This window comes from Pristiophorus japonicus, chromosome 8, assembly GCF_044704955.1.
Source record: "Pristiophorus japonicus isolate sPriJap1 chromosome 8, sPriJap1.hap1, whole genome shotgun sequence".
Taxonomy (NCBI): domain Eukaryota; kingdom Metazoa; phylum Chordata; class Chondrichthyes; family Pristiophoridae; genus Pristiophorus; species Pristiophorus japonicus.
The window spans coordinates 83,441,331-83,460,385 of NC_091984.1; the positions used below are offsets into that span (position 1 = coordinate 83,441,331).

General features: G+C 45.1%; 1 protein-coding gene across 1 annotated transcript in view; it reads right to left on the reverse strand.

Moving 5' to 3' along the window:
* lrrc7 (leucine rich repeat containing 7) overlaps window positions 1–19,055 on the reverse strand; it is a 480,097-nt gene that overhangs the window by 76,188 nt on the left and 384,854 nt on the right. Inside the window, exons 17-18 of the mRNA XM_070886128.1 lie at window positions 13,697–13,868; window positions 10,281–11,988 (exon numbers count right to left, since the gene is read on the reverse strand). Coding sequence (XP_070742229.1) covers window positions 10,281–11,988; window positions 13,697–13,868 — 1,880 coding nt within the window. The remainder of the gene's footprint in view (window positions 1–10,280; window positions 11,989–13,696; window positions 13,869–19,055) is intronic.

Sequence of the window (19,055 nt, forward strand, 5' to 3'; positions counted from 1 at the left end):
TCTCGTTGCACCTCCCCTTTTCCTAATCTGCCTCCATTCAGATAATATTCTGCCTTTGTGTTTTTGCCACCAAAGTGGATAACCTCACATTTATCCACATTAAACTGCATCTGCCATGCATTTGCCCACTTACCTAACCTGTCCAAGTCACCCTGCAGCCTCTTAGCGTCCTCCTCACAGCTCACACCGCCACCCAGGTTAGTGTCATCTGCAAACTTCATCGAAATCATTGATTTATATTGTAAATAGCTGGGGTCCCAGCACTGAGCCCTGTGGCACCCCACTAGTCACTGCCTGCCATTCTGAAAGGGACCCGTTTATCCCGACTCTCTGCTTTCTGCCTGCCAACCAATTCTCTATCCACGTCAGTATATTACACCCAATACCATGTGCTTTAATTTTGCACATCAATCTCTTGTGTAGGACCTTGTCAAAAGCCTTTTGAAAGTCCAAGTACACCACATTCACTGATTCTCCCTTGTCCACTTTACTAGTTACATCCTCAAAAAATTCTAGAAGATTTGTCAAACAAGATTTCCCCTTCATAAATCCATGCTGACTTGGACCGATCCTGTCACTGCTTTCCAAATGCGCTGCTATTTCATCTTTAATAACTGATTCCAACATTTTCCCCACTACTGATGTCAGGCTAATCGGTCTATAATTACCCGTTTTCTCTCTCCCTCCTTTTTTAAAAAGTGGTGTTACATTAGCTACCCTCCAGTCCATAGGGACTGATCCAGAGTCGATAGACTGTTGGAAAATGATCACCAATGCATCCACTATTTCTAGGGCCATTCCTTTAAGTACTCTGGGATGCAGACTATCAGGCACAGGGGATTTATCGACCTCAATCCCATCAATTTCCCCAACACAATTTCCCGCCTAATAAGGATTTCCTTCAGTTTCTCCTTCTCACTAGACCCTCGGTCCCCTAGTATTTCCAGAAGGTTATTTGTTTCTTCCTTCCTTCGTGAAGACAGAACCAAAGTATTTGTTCAACTGGTCTGCCATTTATTTTTGCCCATTATAAATTTACCTGAATCTATCTGCAAGGGACCTATGTTTGTCTTCAACTAATCTCTTTCTCTTCACATATCTGTAGACGCCTTTGCAGTCAGTTTTTATGTTCCCAGCAAGCTTCCTCTCATATTCTACTTCCCCCTCCTAATTAGACCCTTTGTCCTCCTCTGCTGCATTCTACATTTCTCCAAGTCCTCAAGTTTGCTGCTTTTTCTAGCCAATTTATATGCCTCTTCCTTGGATTTAACACTATCCTTAATTTCCCTTGTTAGCCACGGTTGAGCCACCTTCCCCATTTTATTTTTACTCCAGACCAGGATGTACAATTGTTGAAGTTCATCCAGGTGATCTTTAAATGTTTGCCATTGCCTATCCACTGTCAACCATTTAAGTATCATTCGCCAGTCTATTCTAGCCAATTCATATCTCATACCATCGAAGTTACCTTTTCTTAAGTTCAGGATCCTAGTCTCTGAATTAACTGTGTCACTCTCCATCTTAATCTACCATATTATGGTCACTCTTCCCCAAGCGACCTCGCACAACAAGATTGCTAATTAGTCCTTTCTCATTACACATCACTCAGTCTAGGATGGCCAACCCTCTAGTTGGTTCCTCGATATATTGGTCTAGAAAACCATCCCTAATACACTCCAGAAAATCCTCCTCCACCGTATTGCTACCAGTTTGGTTAGCCCAATCTATATGTAGATTAACGTCGCCCACTGTTGTACCTTTATTGCACGCGTCCCTAATTTCTTGTTTTGATGCTGTCCCCAACCTCACTACTACTGTTTGGTGGTCTGTACACAACTCCCACTAGCATTTTCTGCCCTTTGGTATTCCGCAGCTCCACCCATACAGATTCCACATCATCGATGCTAATGTCCTTCCTTACTATTGCGTTAATTTCCTCTTTAACCAGCAACGCTACCCCACCTCCTATTCCTTTCTGTCTATCCTTCCTGAATGTTGGACTATGCATGTGCTCTGTTGGACATCATTTGCAACTTGTGTTGGGTGAGATCACTGGCTTGAGGATTGTTTTGCTAAGTTTTGATTGAAACCTGAGGGCTGGGTGGCAAAATCACTGTCTCCCTTCATTCGTCGTCCGCTTCCTGGAGTCGAAACGTATAAGATTATGAGGGGGCTTGACAAGATGGATGCAGAGAGGATGTTTCCACTGATGGGGGAGATTAGAACTAGAGGGCACGAGCTTAGAATAAGGGGCCGCCCATTTAAAACAGAGCTGAGGAGAAATTTCTTCTCTCAGAGGGTTGTAAATCTGTGGAATTCGCTGCCTCAGCGAGCTGTGGAAGCTGGGACATTGAATAAATTTAAGACAGAAATAGACAGTTTCTTAAAGGGGATAAGGGGTTATGGGGAGCGGGCGGGGAAGTGGAGCTGAATTCATGATCAGATCAGCCATGATCTTATCGAATGGCGGAGCAGGCTCGAGGGGCCGTATGGCCTACTCGTGTTCCTATTTCTTATGTTCTTATGTTCTTATTTTCAGAGCTCAGGGCTGTTTTAAATCCTTCGCATCTGCCTCTGTGACTGGGGTCTGTCTACTCCTGGGATCAGGATATTTTTTTATTTTCCGGGGAGGGCAAGCGAGTAGATTCAAAATAATTAACCGGCAGGAAGAGGTCCGAACGGAGATAGCAGTCCAAGGTTACAAAATATGCGGAAAGGAATCCAACCAACTCCGGGGAGAGGCGAGGATGGAATTGGGGGCTCACTGGTGGTAGCAAAAGCGATGCTAACCAGGTTGTTTGCTGTTTTCGCCGTGAATGGCTGTCTACAGGAGCTGGTGGAGAAACAGCGTCAGTGTCGGCGGCTTCGCGGTCTGGGTCTTCTTGCAAGCGGCAGCCAACGGCTGCTCGACCCCTCGCGATGCGGTAAACAGGACGGGACTGGCGTCATCTACTCCGGGAAGGATTCCGGTAAATGAGTTCATTTGCATGTGGCCTCGTAGGGGGTGAAGGGGCTGAAAAGAAAGAGACTTGCCTGTCTCTGGGTCTGCAGCAAGCCTTTGTCTCCAACCAGTGGATTGTTCCAGCGGCCTCGATGGTAAGTGGGGGTTAAGGGTGGGGTGGAGGAGGTGGGGTGAGGAAGAATGGAAAAGAGTACTGTTGTTGGAGGGAGGGGGTGGGGCTACGACAGTCGGTCCCTGTTCCCTTGGCCAGGGGAAAATCAGCTGGGGTGCTTTCAATTGCGATGGGGTGTGCGCTGTGTGCGGCATATTCGTATAGGAATTGGCTCATCAGTGATTCCTCTCAACCCTCGAGAAAAATAACCACTTGGGTAATGTATTGGAGGGCAACAGAACTGGATCCCAATATCCCTGGGAGAAGGGGTTGAGGGATCGGATAGCTTTTGTAGCATTGCAATACTTTTTTTTGTGTGTGTGTGAAGAAGTGAGAAAACAATCCAAATTGTTTTTATGCATGCTGCAAAATGGTGGGTCTGAGATGTGCTTTGATTCTGCAGTGTTGGGTTCCTATTACTAGAAGCCCTTTTTTTAAATAATTGAGCTGCAGCGGGAGAGCTTCATGTCAATAAGTGGATAGTGACGGCCAAATGCGCTTCCTGTCTGGGAGCAATGGTTGTGGAATATGCTTCCTTTCCGGGAGCAAAGGCCAGCGAAAGGTCGGGTAGGGGAAAAATAGCAATTCATGATTTCTAACCAAATTTCATGATTTTTAAGAGATTGTCTCAAGATTTATGAGACAGTGGGGTTGGCATTATTGAAATTGGTGCCAAAAAGTGTGTCAGCTGTGGCTCAGTAGATAGCACTCTCGCCTCTGAGTCAGAAGGTTGCGGGTTAAAGTCCCACTCCAGAGACTTGAGCACAAAAATCTAGGCTGACAGTCCAGTGCAGTGCTGTGTGAGATGTTAAACCAAGGCTCTGTTTGCTCTCTCAGATGGACGTAATCGATCCCATGACACTATTTCGAAGAAGAGCAGGGGAGCTATCCCCAGTGCCCGGGCCAATATTTACCCCTCAATCAACATAACAAAAACAGATTATCTGGTATTATCATATTGCTGTTTGTGGGAGCTTGCTCTACACAAATTTGCTGCCGTGTTTCCTACATTACAGCAGTGACTACACTTCAAAAGTACTTCATTGGCTGTAAAGCACATTGGGACGTCCGGTGGTCATGAAAGGCACTATATAAATGCAAGTTTTTCTTTTTTTTAAATTAGGTGAACTTTTGTGCTATGGATCTCTGCTAACTAGGAACTGGCTTGAGATTGCCTATTCTGATTTCATATAGGACCCTTATGCCTAGCAGACAGAAGATACTTTCATCCCGTCAGTCTGGGTTAGATTTGAACCTTGGTTCCAGAGGTAAAAACACAATGGGGGTAATTTTGACTTAAGATGGTAGTGTAAAACACACAATATCGACCCAGCTGCCCATTAAACACCTCTCCCGATTTACGTTTCTATTGACTTCAGAAGGGTAAATGCTCCACCACGTTGTGGTAATGAGCCATACAGATCAGAAAGGTTCCACGTTTCAACTATTTTAGTTGTGCACTTTAAGCAAGTGCTCCCTGGTTAAACGGGGAGCACACGCCAAACACTTTCAAACAAGTGCCCCCTTGTTTTTAATTTTTGGGGTTTTTTTTGAGGGCACTAAAAACACAAATTATACAAGTGTCCCCTGGCTAAAAGGTGGGGGAGGGGTGGTGCACTAAAACCGTCAAACATAGACAAATTAAACTTTAGACACTAACAAATCAAATTCAAATTTGGTTGTCGGGGGTGATGATGCACTCCAGTCCCTCCGGCGCCTACCTCTCGCGGAAGGCTAAGAGTGTACTGGTGGACACTGCGTGCTCCATCTCCAGGGACACCCTGGCTCAGATGTAACCGCAGAAGAGAGGCAGGCAGTCGGGCTGAACGACCCCCTCGACCACCTGTTGCCTGGACCGGCTGATGGTCCCCTTTGCCATGCCCAGGAGCAGTCCTACAAGGAGGCCTTCCGACCTGCCCGCTCCCCACCGCACAGGGTGTCCAAAGATCAGGAGTGTGGGACTGAAGTGCAATCAGAATTTGAGGAGCAACCCCTTCAGATATTGAAGAGGGGCTGCAACCTCGCACACTCAATAAAAACGTGGAACACGGATTCCTCTAGACAGGTTCACGTTTCATCCAGGTCTGTGATGAGTCAGCTGAATTCAGCCTGGGTGGGAGCAAGGTGCTACAATTGGCCAAAATGCTCCTGGGTTTGAGAGAGAGCAATGAGAACCAGGGTTGCCATTCCTGATTGCTAGATTATGTGTGGACATCAGATGAGGAGAGGATGGGGCTTAGCTGGGCTATCCCTCCGCACCCCACCCCAGAATCCAATAGTCATAGACATAGACATAGACATAGAAAATAGGTGCAGGAGTAGGCCATTCGGCCCTTCTAGCCTGCACCGCCATTCAATGAGTTCATGGCTGAACATGCAACTTCAGTACCCCATTCCTGCTTTCTCACCATACCCCTTGATTCCCCTAGTAGTAAGGACTTCATCTAACTCCTTTTTGAATATATTTAGTGAATTGGCCTCAACAACTTTCTGTGGTAGAGAATTCCACAGGTTCACCACTCTCTGGGTGAAGAAATTCCTCCTCATCTCGGTCCTAAATGGCTTACCCCTTATCCTTAGACAGTGTCCCCTGGTTCTGGACTTCCCCAACATTAGGAACATTCTTCCTGCATTTAACCTGTCTAACCCCGTCAGAATTTTAAACGTTTCTATGAGGTCCCCTCTCATTCTTCTGAACTCCAGTGAATACAAGCCCAGTTGATCCAGTCTTTCTAGATAGGTCAGTCCCGCCATCCCGGGAATCAGTCTGGTGAACCTTCGCTGCACTCCCTCAATAGCAAGAATGTCCTTCCTCAGGTTAGGAGACCAAAACTGTACACAATACTCCAGGTGTGGCCTCACCAAGGCCCTGTACAATTGTAGCAACACCTCCCTGCCCCTGTACTCAAATCCCCTCGCTATGAAGGCCAACATGCCATTTGCTTTCTTAACCGCCTGCTGTACCTGCATGCCAACCTTCAATGACTGATGTACCATGACACCCAGGTCTCTTTGCACCTCCCCTTTTCCTAATCTGTCACCATTCAGATAATAGTCTGTCTCTCTGTTTTTACCACCAGTCATGTTAAAAACTCACACTTGAAGCATGGCCACTTGGGTAAGGTTCAAAAGGGTACCTGTGGAACTGCACCATATGTGAATCAGTGATTTCATGAAAGGAGGAGTGCAAATTAACCAATTAAAATGAAAATAGTTATATCTCTTTCAACTGTTTCACAAGAGGCCAACAGGCAATCAATTCAGTTAATAGCCATGCTGCTGACCTTCAAGTGAACCACTGAATAACCACTTGAAAATAAAAGTCAAAAATCACTGTCTTAACCTGGTGATTATTCACGGCAGTTACTGTTGATATCCTGAAAAGAATTCTGGCAGCTAGAAAAGAGATAATTATTTTAATAGTTGTTACTGTCTACAAATGCACTGATGCAAAGCAGCTATTTGTTACTGAATTTAATTATTCGGGCAAAAAGGAAGAGAAGGCACATTTTATTCATAGTTGTAAAAATGGATCAAAATTAACTATATGCAATGTACCTGAGAGAAAGCAGTAACAGTATCTGTTGGTGTGAAGCAATATTTCTAAGGCTTGTCTGGCTCGTAACAAAAATACCAACACAGTTTCCCATTTTGATCATTTGTTAAAATTCTCCTGGGGCAAAAATACTCAATGTGCCATGCATAAAAATGTCAGAGACCCATCACCTATTTAAAAGTTATATATAGCTCCTCTTGAAATACTCAGCAGGTCAGGCAACATCTGTGGAGAGAGAAACAGAAAGTTTCAGCTGGATGACCTTTCGCCAGGTCATCGACCTGAAACATTAACTCTGTTTCTCTCTCCACTGATGCTGCCTGACCTGCTGAGTATTTCCAACATTTTCTGTTTTTATTTCAGATTTCCAGCATCCGTAGTATTATGTTTTTATACACAACTCCTCTAATGGCTGCTAGCTAAGGTACTGTGCAGTCTGAAACTGTGTCACACTTATCAGAAAAGTACCAATTCAATCCTTGATCTCTGCTGAGTTAGCTGACCACAGTCAGAGTGGCAGTATGGGCACTCCAGTTGGTGGGTAAGAGAGGGGACGAATCATTGAGGGTTCCAACTCCTGATTAATATCCAGTAACTCTTGCTGGAAAATGTGTGTGTGCAAATATTGGGTAATAATAGGATTGGGCACAACTGTAATCCCTCCCTCCCTGACGATTAGATAGCATGCCAACACTCAGGGGTCAAAATTCCTCAGGGATTCTGCCAGTTTCCTGCTGTAACTGGTTGAAGATCAGTGAAAACCCCCAGGAAAAGGTGGGGGCCTGGCTGTGCCAGGGCTGCGCCGTTTCCATGAATTTCTGATTTGCCCCCTCTGTCTGCCTCTTACAAGGCAAATTACACCAAGGAAGTGGAGCCAGGGGCAGGGAGGCCCTACTTAGTTGAGACTAAGTTAGGTTGAGAGCTGGAGTGTCTGTGGAGGATGGTACTCCAGGTGCAGGGAGGCATACCAGCCTCCACAGGGGCAGATGTGGGCTCTATCAGTTGGGCCCTGGCCAAGGATGCAGCCTACACCTCCGAAGATCCCTACAAATAACATTTCAAGATTGGCCTTCTTGCTCAGGGGCTCGAGATAAACTTGGCCAGGGCTCAGCGTAGGGGATGGGGAGCATCCGGGTAACCTCGTTACAATGCTGGGCAGGCACCAGAATTTCCAGCTGCATGGGGCAGGTGGGCACCAGAAATATACTCATTTGAGCTTGACTGCCCCATACTAATCGCCCTCCCATTGATCTACAAACCACAACGAGGTCAAAGTTAAAGGACACTGGTGAGCACGATAGCAGCTCAACCATCGGGATATATCATTAAAGGAATAAAGCGCCTTTGTCTCTCATCATCATGGTATACATGACCTGAACAAAACAAGTCTACATGGCACTCACAGGCCTATAGTATGGCCTTCTCTCCCTTCAAATCCAAAATTGGCATGCAAGTCCAGCTACCCACCGCTCAACCTCATTTCATTCAGGGAGGATTTTGTAGGAGTAGTAGATTAGGAATTAGAGTAAGTTAGCTGGTACAAAAGGTTAAGAATTAGTTGTAGAAAGAGTGAATTGATTTTGTTGGCACTTATTGTTGTTTAAAGTAAAGACAGCTTGATCACATTACAAATTCATTTGTGATTGCTTTCAACCTTTAAGAATCGGATGATAGCATAGAAAATATCGAATTCTGTCTCAGGAAGAACCTCGGCAGAAATCTTGGAAAGTGAGGGACTTTTTGAGGGTGTGGCGGACGATGGGGATGGAGGGGAGGGGGTGGGGAAGAGAACAGGTTGTTGTGAAGTGACTTTATTTAGAGTCAATGCTTATTTGTTGAAATTTCTGTGCTGTCAGTTGTGCTCTCATTCCATTTCATTTCCTTCTTATACACCCTTCTCGTGCTGTGGGGGTTACTAACTAAGACCTCGTGGTTGATAAACTCTGGTGAGTGAGACTCCCTGCATTAAGCGAAAACTGGGGGGAATGGGAGTTAAAATCGCTCCAGTCCTGCCCCTACAGTTTTTTATAGCGGCTGAAGCGGGTACCTGATTCAGGTGGGAGTCTCATTAATATATGCTAATCTGGGTCCTGTAATGTACATAGAATCCCGATTATATTTTAGTGACATGCTGAGTATGAAACCCTGTTGAACCCCCTGTCACTTACCTGAGTGATGGAATGTAAATGAGGCTTGGCAGTTAATATAATTCAGGCCTCCCACTGAGACACCTAGGCTTCCCACTTGGGGGTTAAATCTCCCCTTACATGAAGGGATGTTTGGTAATGCCTGACTCTGAGCCTCTAATCTAGCCTCCTCCATGTTTTTATCCTACTCCTTTTCATATCAAAAGAATGAGCAATGCATGTCTAGAATGCAAAGCAGTACTTTGAGTGCTGCTGAGTAAAAGTAGCAGCAAAAGACCTGAATCAACCCCAAAGTATTAAGTGGGTTGCTATGCAGACAAATAAAACATCAGCTTTCAGAAGTAGCACACAAAATAGTTTCCTTGGTGTGGTATCTACATTAAGGATAACTTGCAGTAGTTCTTACACACATGGATATAGTTACAGTAATTATTTTGGGAAGGTTTGAAGTAGAAATCAGGTGGAATGGATTGGAGGGGTTAGCCATGTGCTGTCGACGCCATTTACATGTGATCAAGTGGATCTCTAGCAGGTCTTATTTGGAATTGGAAATGGGAATTGGCAGTTTTTTGGGAGGAGAATGCAGGTTCAGTTTTATTTATTTTATTTGTTTTTGGAATGTGGGTGCCACTGGTAGAGCTGCTCTTAATGCTCATCTCTAGCTGCTCTGAGAAGGTGGCGGTGGGCTTTTCCTTGAACTACTGTAGCCCTTGTGGTGATGTTACTACCACAATTGTTAAGTAGGAAAGAATGACAACTTGAAAGGGAACTTAGAGAAGATGGTGTTTCTGAAACTTTGTGGCTCTTGTCCTTCTCAGTGGCAGAGGTCTCAGAGGAAGAATGTTTTTTATGGTGGATTTGAGGTGGGAGTTTTTAAGAACGCATTTAACTTAATTCACCACCCCAAATCTGCCCCAAAATTGAAATTCAAAGGACAATTCAGACCCAGATTTCTAGATTTAAAAAAAAATTATGATTGTCTAATCATGATAACTGGCTTATGGTATTACAGATGCTAGATGGTATGGGAGACATAATGCTCTTTCATTACTTAGACCCTGTGACTGCTACCTAAAGGTTTCTATGTGAGAGCAGTCTGCTCATTCATTGACCATCACAGCTGAGGTCAATCCCGTCTTCATCTGACCTCCACATACACGCACTTTCAAACATGGGTCACAGGATTGCAAGTCTGGGTGATTTTTGTCTCTGTAACCTGTAGCTATGTAGCTAATTGTAATGTTCCATCACTACCTTGTCTGAGATCAACTAATTCAGCATAGACTAGGGATTGAACTTGGGATCTTCCTGATCTGCATGGTTCAGTTTTATGCTTGCCAGCCAATTTACCAACTCAGCCATCAGAGGAGTTAAACAAATGGCTTCAAATGGTACTTGTTGAGAATTGAAAAAAGGTAACATTTAGACCCGTGAAACTTTTTGAAAAGAAAAAGGCACACTCACCCTATCTAACCTTTTAGCTTCTATATGCCTGAGCAGTTGTTGTCTCCAGTCTAGAGGAATTTTAGCAGAGTTCTCATCTCCTTTCAACTGTGAAGACCTGATCCTTATATCATTGCTCTCTGAAGGCTTTTCATTGTAGTTACTGATGTTATAATCTGAAGGTAACTTCTCTAACAAAGCTGCCATGGTAGGCCTTGCTGAAACTGGCCTGGTTTGGGAAAACCCATAGCTTTCCGTACTGTAGCTCCTTGCAGACAAAGGCCTCCTCTGAGTTAAAGGTTTATCTTGGAAATTCCTACCCTGATTTTTCATGTCTTGGAATGTTGAATAGTCTTCTTCGTATCTTCCATTTCTTTTGAGATACTGTGACTCAACCAATGATGCGCTGTTCTGGTGTTCTAAAACTCCTCTGAAATGTGTCCTGACATATCTGTCACTTTGTGGCAGCTCTGAAGTTTCATTTATCCTTCGATGCAACACCATTTCTGTGGAGGTTGCCAGGGAGTCACCCCTTCTCAAGAATCCAGCCCTGTCACCTTGACTTGAAAACCGAGGATTAATTGGTTCATCATTCACTGAAGGCTGGGAGAATGAATACATATGATCCATGGGTGGATAACCTCTGAAGGAGCGTGGACTGATGAGATCTTTTGAAACATTTTTGCTTTGCTGGACACCATAGTCAACATTATGTGTAAAAGAAGTGGTTACTCTTCTCTCAGGTTTAACACTTACTGTACCTTTGGGATTGAAACTTTGGTCAAAATGGTACACTTTTTTTGTAATAGGACCCTTTTGAGAGGCCTTTCCACTTCCATATGTTTCTGATAAATCTTCATCCAACATTGGAGCGGAATGGCTGCGTGACATACCTTGTTCTTGTGTTGGCATTTGCTCCGGTATATCGATGCTACCTGGATTTTCTGAGCTGGAGCCATAACTATCCAGTGGTATATTGTAAATCTTGAAGGCCCCAATGTCAATTTCATCAATGCTTTGGGATTTCTTAAACTGGCTAGCTTTAACTGATCTCATCATTGGTGCAAGTCTCTCTGTACTTTTACTGACAATAATCGCACTCTTGGCAGACTCCGGTCTGCAGATATGTGTGAATTTATCCACTTGACTTCTACTTAAATTGGATTCTCTAGAGTTGATAAAGCTCCACGGAGCACCTGATGTATACGTGCTGGATAGTTCAGTAATTCCACGCACTGACTGTAGTTCTGAATCTTTCCTGTTGGGAATAGGGCTGCTGAAAGGAGTACTGTCCAATTTTGACGGAAATGCTGTCCTATCCTCAAATGGACTAGGTGTCCTAGTCCAGTTCTGCCAAGGATTGCTTGGAGGCACTTCAGTTTCTGGTGTATTTCTGACACTGTGCACCGAATGCACAGACTGTTCTAATTCCAGTGGAACTCCTATAATTCTGTCCTGTCTCATTAATGGCCTACGTCCATGGGCAGATGTGCTCCTCGATTTTGTGCTTATTAAGGGGTTGGCACTGGGAGTTTCTAAGATTGAAGTGCTTTCTTCTGCAACAAAACCGGTATTGTCATAATGTGAATTATCATTCCAATTATCAGAAAAAGTATCATTCACTGGGCGCCTCTCAGCATGCTGTTGTAGACTTGCTGTCGATACTGCCTCCCTCTGGCTGAGTAAAGGTTTGGCTTCAATGTTTTGTTGAAATGTCTGTGTTAACCTGCTGAGTCAGAGAAATATCAGATATTTGAATGCATATCAGAGAATTCTTGATATTTGAAAATTCATTTATCCACTAACTTAGAAAGACTGAACAGCACTAAGTTGTTCCTGCAGTTCTAACAGTAGAACATCAAAGTATCAGCTGTCATTCAAACTTGCCTGACATTTGTTGATTTTGGTTGGGCCACTAGATAGTGGTGCAACACAGTAACAGAGCACTTGTTCTCAGAGCGATGTGATTCACTGACTTTTTGTTTTATGTCACAATCCCAACCAATGAACCCAGAGTTCAAAGGCCAGTGTCTAACCCATGGCATTGGTCATCCACCCATGACCATATGTTTAAAAGCTTTAAGAAAATCATCTGTAATCTTATGACCATTATTCATTAAAAGAATTAGGGAACAGTGTCCAAAAACCTAATTAAATAATTCTACCAATTTGCCAAACTTTCCAGTTTGCTGAACACTCTGCAATCTCTTACAGCTGGTTTGGAAAACAGTCTGGGATGTGAACCTACCCACAATGACCGCTGAGAATTCTGCACTTAAACTGCTATCTACAACAACAACTTGTATTTATATAGGGCCTTTAACGAGTGGGGAAGTGGGACTAATTGGATTGCTCTTCGAAAGAGCCAGCGCAGATGCGATGGGACGAATTGCCTCCTGTGGTGTACCGCATGAGCAGAAATTTTGGAAAACCAAAGCCATTGTCTTCGATCACCGCAACAAACTCTGTTCCCTAGTCACTGACTCCATCACTATCCCTAGCATCTGTCTGAAGATGAACCAGACTTTTCATAACCTTCGTGTCATATTTGACCCTGAAATGAGGTTCTGACCACATATCCACACGATAACTGAGACCACCTATTTCCACCTCTATTGCCGTAACCACCCTTGCCGCAGCTGATCTGTTGCTGAAACTCACTTCCATGCTTTTGTTATCTCTAGACTTGATTATTCCAATGCATTCCTGGCTGGCTACCGACGTTCTACCCTACCTGGCTGCCCGTATCCTAACTCGTGCCAAGTCCCATTCACCATCACCCCTCTGTTCGCTGACCTACATTGGTTCCCGGTTAAGCAACACCTCGATTTTAAAATTCTCATCCTTGTCCTCAAATCTCTCCATGGCCTCACTCCTCCCAATCTCTCTAATCTCCTGCAGCCCCGAGATATCTGCTCTCCTCTAATTCTGACCTCTTGAGCATTCCTGATTTTAATCGCTCAACCACTGGCGGTCATGCTTTCAGTTGCCTTGGCCCTAAGCTCTCTAATCCTTCCCTAAACCTCTCTGCCTCTCTTTCCTCCTTTAAGATGCTCCTTAAAACCTACCTCTTTGACCTGGCTTTTGGTCATCTGCCCTAATTTCCCCTTATGTGGCTGTCAAATTTTATTTTATAACACTCGTAGTGCCTTGGGGCGTTTTACTACGATAAAAGCATTATATAAATACAAGTTATTATTTTTGTTGTACTATTCTATGATTTTATGGTCTTTGCTCATGCCACTTTAACCTTGGTGGTGTCCTGTAATATGCAGCAAGGTCTTCAGTCTTGTTTTATTTCTCAATGAAAAAAGGAAAATTTTGAAGAGCTGACAAAGCAATTTATTCACTATAATTAGAAAACTAGAATGACTGACTGTGAAAAGATTAAAAAGGTAATTATACTATAATATACTCTTGTTAATGAATTCACGCACCTGTTTCCCCAGGAGGAAGCTGCCACACCATCTTTGACTGCTGTCTGCAAGGTGCTGACTTTGATAGGTACCCCAGAGGAACCAGAAGACCCTTGGGAAGGTGAGTAGTCTGAGTAGGTGGCTGAGGAGCCACTGTTGTTAATTCTGTCAGCTTCTGATTCGTCTGTCGATTCTTAATATACAAAAGAATATTGAAAAAATATTTCTACATTGGTTATCAAAAATATTTTTTTCAATCATATTTTGTAGATTTTGAGATGTGTAAAGCACAGTTTACGGTTTGGGAGTAAAATGGTTAACTTAAAGAGAGCAGTTACAGTCTTCATTAGAAAAAAACCCCAGAGCTTCCTCATCAGTCCAGGAGGGCATTCAATCACTGCTCTTTGTCCTGTCATAAGTTGGCTGATCTCAGCTGAGGTAGCATTTAGAGTGCTACAGTTGGTCTCGGTGTTCAAGGTCTAGGGAGGTGAAAAGTCAGAAAGGGCTCCCAATCCTATCACTATCATATGACCCCTGTTGAAAAGTAAAGGTATGTTGGGAATGGGATCTAGCTCACTGTAATGCCACCAAGGTCGATTTGCCTACTGGCACTCACTGTTTAGGTTCACACATGAAGTATAGTTGCTTGAGTGTGGTACTGTTGGCACCTGTGAGACCCATGAATCAGCATCTTCAGAGAGAAGAAGAGAAAAATAGAAAAAGAAAGTGAAATCAAAAGCACAAAAGAACAACCATGTTAAAATGATTTTATTAGTTTTTAAAAATTCATTCACAGGATGTGGGCATCGCTGGCAAGGCCAGCATTTATTATTTATTGCCCATCCCTAATTGCCCTTGGGAAGGTGGTGGTGAGCCGCATTCTTGAACCGCTACAGTCCTTGTGGTGAAAATACTCCCAAAGTGCTTTTAGGGAGGGAGTTCCAGGATTTTGTCCCAGCGCCGATGAAGGAATGGCAATATATTTCCAAGTCAGGGTAGTGTGGAACTTGGAGGCGGTGGTGCTCCCATGCACCAACTGCCCTTGTCCTTCTAGGTGGCAGAGGCCGTGGATTTGGGAGATGCTGTCGCAGAAGCCTTGGCGAGTTGCTGTAGTGCATCTTGTAGATGGTGCATCCTGCAGCCACAGTGTGCTGGTGATGAAGCGAGTGAATGTTTAAGGTGGAGGATAGGGTGCCAATCAAGCAAACTGCTTTGTTCTGGATGGTGGCGAGATTCTTGAGTGTTGTTGGAGCTGCACTTATCCAGGTACTTGAAGAGTATCCATCACATTCCTGACATGTGCCTTGTAAATGCTAGAAAGGCTTTGTGGAGTCAGAAGGTGAGTCACTCGCCACAAAATACCCAGTCTCTGACCTGCTCTTGTAGCCATAGCATATAAGAACAAAAGAGCATAGAAAATAGGAGCAGGAGTAGACCATTTGGCACTTCGAGCCAGCTCCGCCATTTAATAAGATCATGGCTGATCTGATTATGGACTCAGCTCCACTTCCCTGCCCGCTTCCCATAACCCTTTTGTTATATATGTGGACTTGTATTTACTCTGTACAGCCACCAGAGGGCTCATCCCCTGGAGTCTCAAGGGATCCCATAATTCCTTGGGAGCATAAGTATTTAAGGAGGCTTCACAGGTTGGAGAGGCACTCTGGAGACCTGCAATAAAAGACTAAGGTCACACTTTACTTTGAGCTCACAGTGTTCAGTCTGACTATTTCTCCATACTCAACAACTAGCGATGAGATACAGATAGTGAACCCAAAGATGCAGAGAACAGTGGGCATCCTGGAGAAATTCTCGGAGGGAGATGATTGGGAAACATTTGTGGAGCGACTCGACCAATACTTCGTGGCCAACGAGCTAGATGGGGAAGGGAGTGCTGCCAAACGATGGGCGATCCTCCTCACCGTCAATGGGGCACCAATGTATGGCCTCATGAAGAATCTGCTCTCTCCAGCGAAACCCATGGAGAAATCGTACGACGATTTGTGCACACTGGTCCGGGAGCATTTGAACCTGAAGGAAAGCGTTCTGATGGCGAGGTACCAGTTCTACACCTACAAAAGATCTGAAGGCCAGGAAATGGTGAATTATGTCGCCGAGCTAAGACGCCTTGCAGGACTTGCAAATTTGAATGACAATTGGAGCACATGCTCAGAGACTTTTTCGTACTTGGCATTGGCCACGAAACCATACTTCGCAAACTTTTAACTAGAGGCCCCAACCTTGAGTAAAGCCATAGCGATCATTGCCACCAGTGACAAAACGAAGCAAATCACTCAGCATACAAGTGCTACTACAAGTACTGTGAACAAAGTGATGTTGTTTTCGAATTGTAACGTACAGGGCAGGTCACATGTACCTGCAGCTGCATGTCCGCAGATGACTCAGTCCACCATCAAGGGTGATGAATGCAAGGCCATTAACACCTTGTTGGCGCTGCGGGGGTGATCATCGTTTCCATTCATGCCGCTTCAAAGGGTATATTTGCAAGGGCTGTGGAACAATGAGACACTTCCAACAAGTGTGCAGGCAAGCTGCAAAGCCTGCTAAACCTGCAAACCACGATGTTGCAGAGGAGGACAGATCCATGGAGGATCACGATGAGGCAGAGGTACATAGGGTGCACACATTCACCACGATAATGCTGAATGTTGAACTAAATGGACTCCCGGTGTCAATGGAGCTGGACACAGGGGCGAGCCAGACCATCATGGGCAAAAAGACTTACGAAAGGTTGTGGTGCAACAAGGCCTCAAAGCTAGACTTAACTACAGTTCGTACGAAACTAAGAACTTACACAAAAGAACTGATTCCTGTAAAAATTGGCAGTGCTACCGTAAAGGTCTCCTACGATGGAGTGGTGCACAAGCTACCACTCTGGGTGGTACCGGGCAATGGTCCCACGCTGCTCGGCAGGAGCTGGCTGGGAAAGATACGCTGAAACTGAGTCGACGTCCGAGCGTTATCACCCGCTGACGACACTTCATGTGCCCAGGTCTTAAACAAATTTCCTTCGCTGTTCGAATCAGGCATTGGGAAATTCCAAGGAGCAAAAGGGCAGATCCACCTAATTCCGGGGGCGCAATCCATCCATCACAAGGCGAGAGCAGTACCGTACATGATGAGAGCAAGGGTAGAGATCGAGCTAGACCGACTGCAACAAGAGGGCATCATTTCACCGATCGAGTACAGCGAGTGGGCCAGTCCTATTGTCCCAGTCCTCAAGGGGGACAGCACCGTCAGAATCTGTGGCGATTACAAAGTAACTATCAATCGTTTCTCCCTGCAGGACCAATACCCACTACCAAAAGCCGACGACCTCTTTGCAACGCTGGCGGGAGGAAAGACGTTCACGAAGCTGGATCTGACGTCAGCCTGCATGACGCAGGAACTGGAGGAATCATCGAAGGCCCTCACCTGCATCAACACGCACGAAGGTCGCTTTGTTTATAACAGATGCCCATTTGGAAACCGATCAGCGGCGCCGATATTCCAGAGAAACATGGAAAGTTTACTGAAGTCAGTTCCGCAAACCATGGTCTTCCAGGACGACATCTTGGTCACAGGTCGGAACACAGTCAAACACCTGCAGAACCTGGAGGAGGTTCTTAGTCGACTCAACTGCGTGGGGCTCAGGTTAAAACGCTCAAAGTGCGTTTTCCTAGCGCCTGAAGTGGAGTTCTTGGGAAGGAGGATTGCGGTGGAGACGGAGGCAACTGAGGCCACAGAACGTGATGGAGCTGTGGTCGTTTCTGGGACTCTTGAACAACTTTGGTAACTTCTTACCGGGTCTCAGTACCCTGCTGGAACTTATTACGAAAAGGGGGTGAATGGGTTTGGGGCTAAGGCCAAGAAAATGCCTTTGTAAAAGTGAGAAAATTGTTATGCTCAAACAAATTTCTTGTGTTGTATGATCCATGTAAGCGTTTGGTACTAGCATGTGATGCATCGTCATATGGCGTCGGGTGTGTATTTCAACAAGCTAATGATTCTGGTAAACTGCAACTGGTTGCTAATGCATCCGGGAGTCTATCTAAGGCTGAGAGAACCTACAGCCTGATTGAAAAAGAAGCGTTAGCGTGTGTCTATGGGGTAAAGAAAATGCATCAAATACCTGTTTGGGCTAAAATTCAAATTGGAAACTGACCATCAGCCACTTATATCCCTGTTTTCCGAGAGTAAAGGGATAAATACCAACGCATCGGCCCGCATCCAGAGATGGGTGCTCATGTTGTCTGCATACAACTATGCCATCCGCCACAGGCTAGGCACAGAAAACTGCGCCGATGCTCTTAGTAGGCTGGCATTGCCCACCACGGGGGTAGAAATGGCACAGCCCGCAGATCTAGCCATGGTTATGGAAGCATTTGAGAGTGTGCAATCACCTGTCACTGTCCGGCAGATCAAAACCTGGACAGCCAGGACCCCTTATTATCTCTAGTCAAAAGCTGTGTGCTTCACGGGAGCTGGTCCAGTGTCCCAATGGAAATGCAGGAAGAGATAAGGCCGTTCCAGCGGCGCAAAGATGAAATGTCTATATAGGCAGACTGCCTTCTATGGGGCAATTGAGTAGTGGTCCCCAAGAAGGGTAGAGACACCTTCATCAATGACCTCCACAGTACCCACCCAGGCATCGTAATGATGAAAGCGATAGCCAGACCCCACGTGTGGTGGCCCGGTATTGATGCGGATTTAGAAGTACTTCATTCACAGATGTAATACATGTTTGCAGTTAAGCAATATACCCAGGGAGGCGCCGCTAAGTTTATGGTCTTGGCCCTCCAAACCGTGGTCTAGGGTACACGTCGACTATGCAGGCCCGTTCTTGAGTAAAATATTCCTTGTGGTTGTAGACGCGTACTCCAAATGGATTGAATGTGAGATAATGTCGGCTAGCACATCCGCTGCCACTACTGAAAGCCTGCGGGCCATGTTTGCCTACGCACGGCTTACCCGATGTCCTGGTGAGCGACAATAGGCCATGTTTTACCAATGCTGAGTTCAAAGAATTCATGGCTGGTAACAGGATCAAACATGTCACATCTGCCCCAATTAAACCAGTGTCCAATGGTCAAGCAGAGAGAGCAGTGCAAACCATCAAGCAAGGCTTGAAGAGGGTAACTGAAGGCTCACTGCAGACTCGCCTATCCAGAGTCCTGCTTAGCTACCGCACGAGACCCCACTCACTCACTGGGATCCCACCTGCTGAACTGCTCATGAAAAGAGCACTTAAGACAAGGCTCTCGTTACTTCACCCTGATTTACAAGAACAGGTAGCGAGCAGGCAGCTTCAGCAAAGTGCATAACATGATAATGCAAATGTGTCACGCGAGATTGAAATCAATGATCCTATATTTGTATT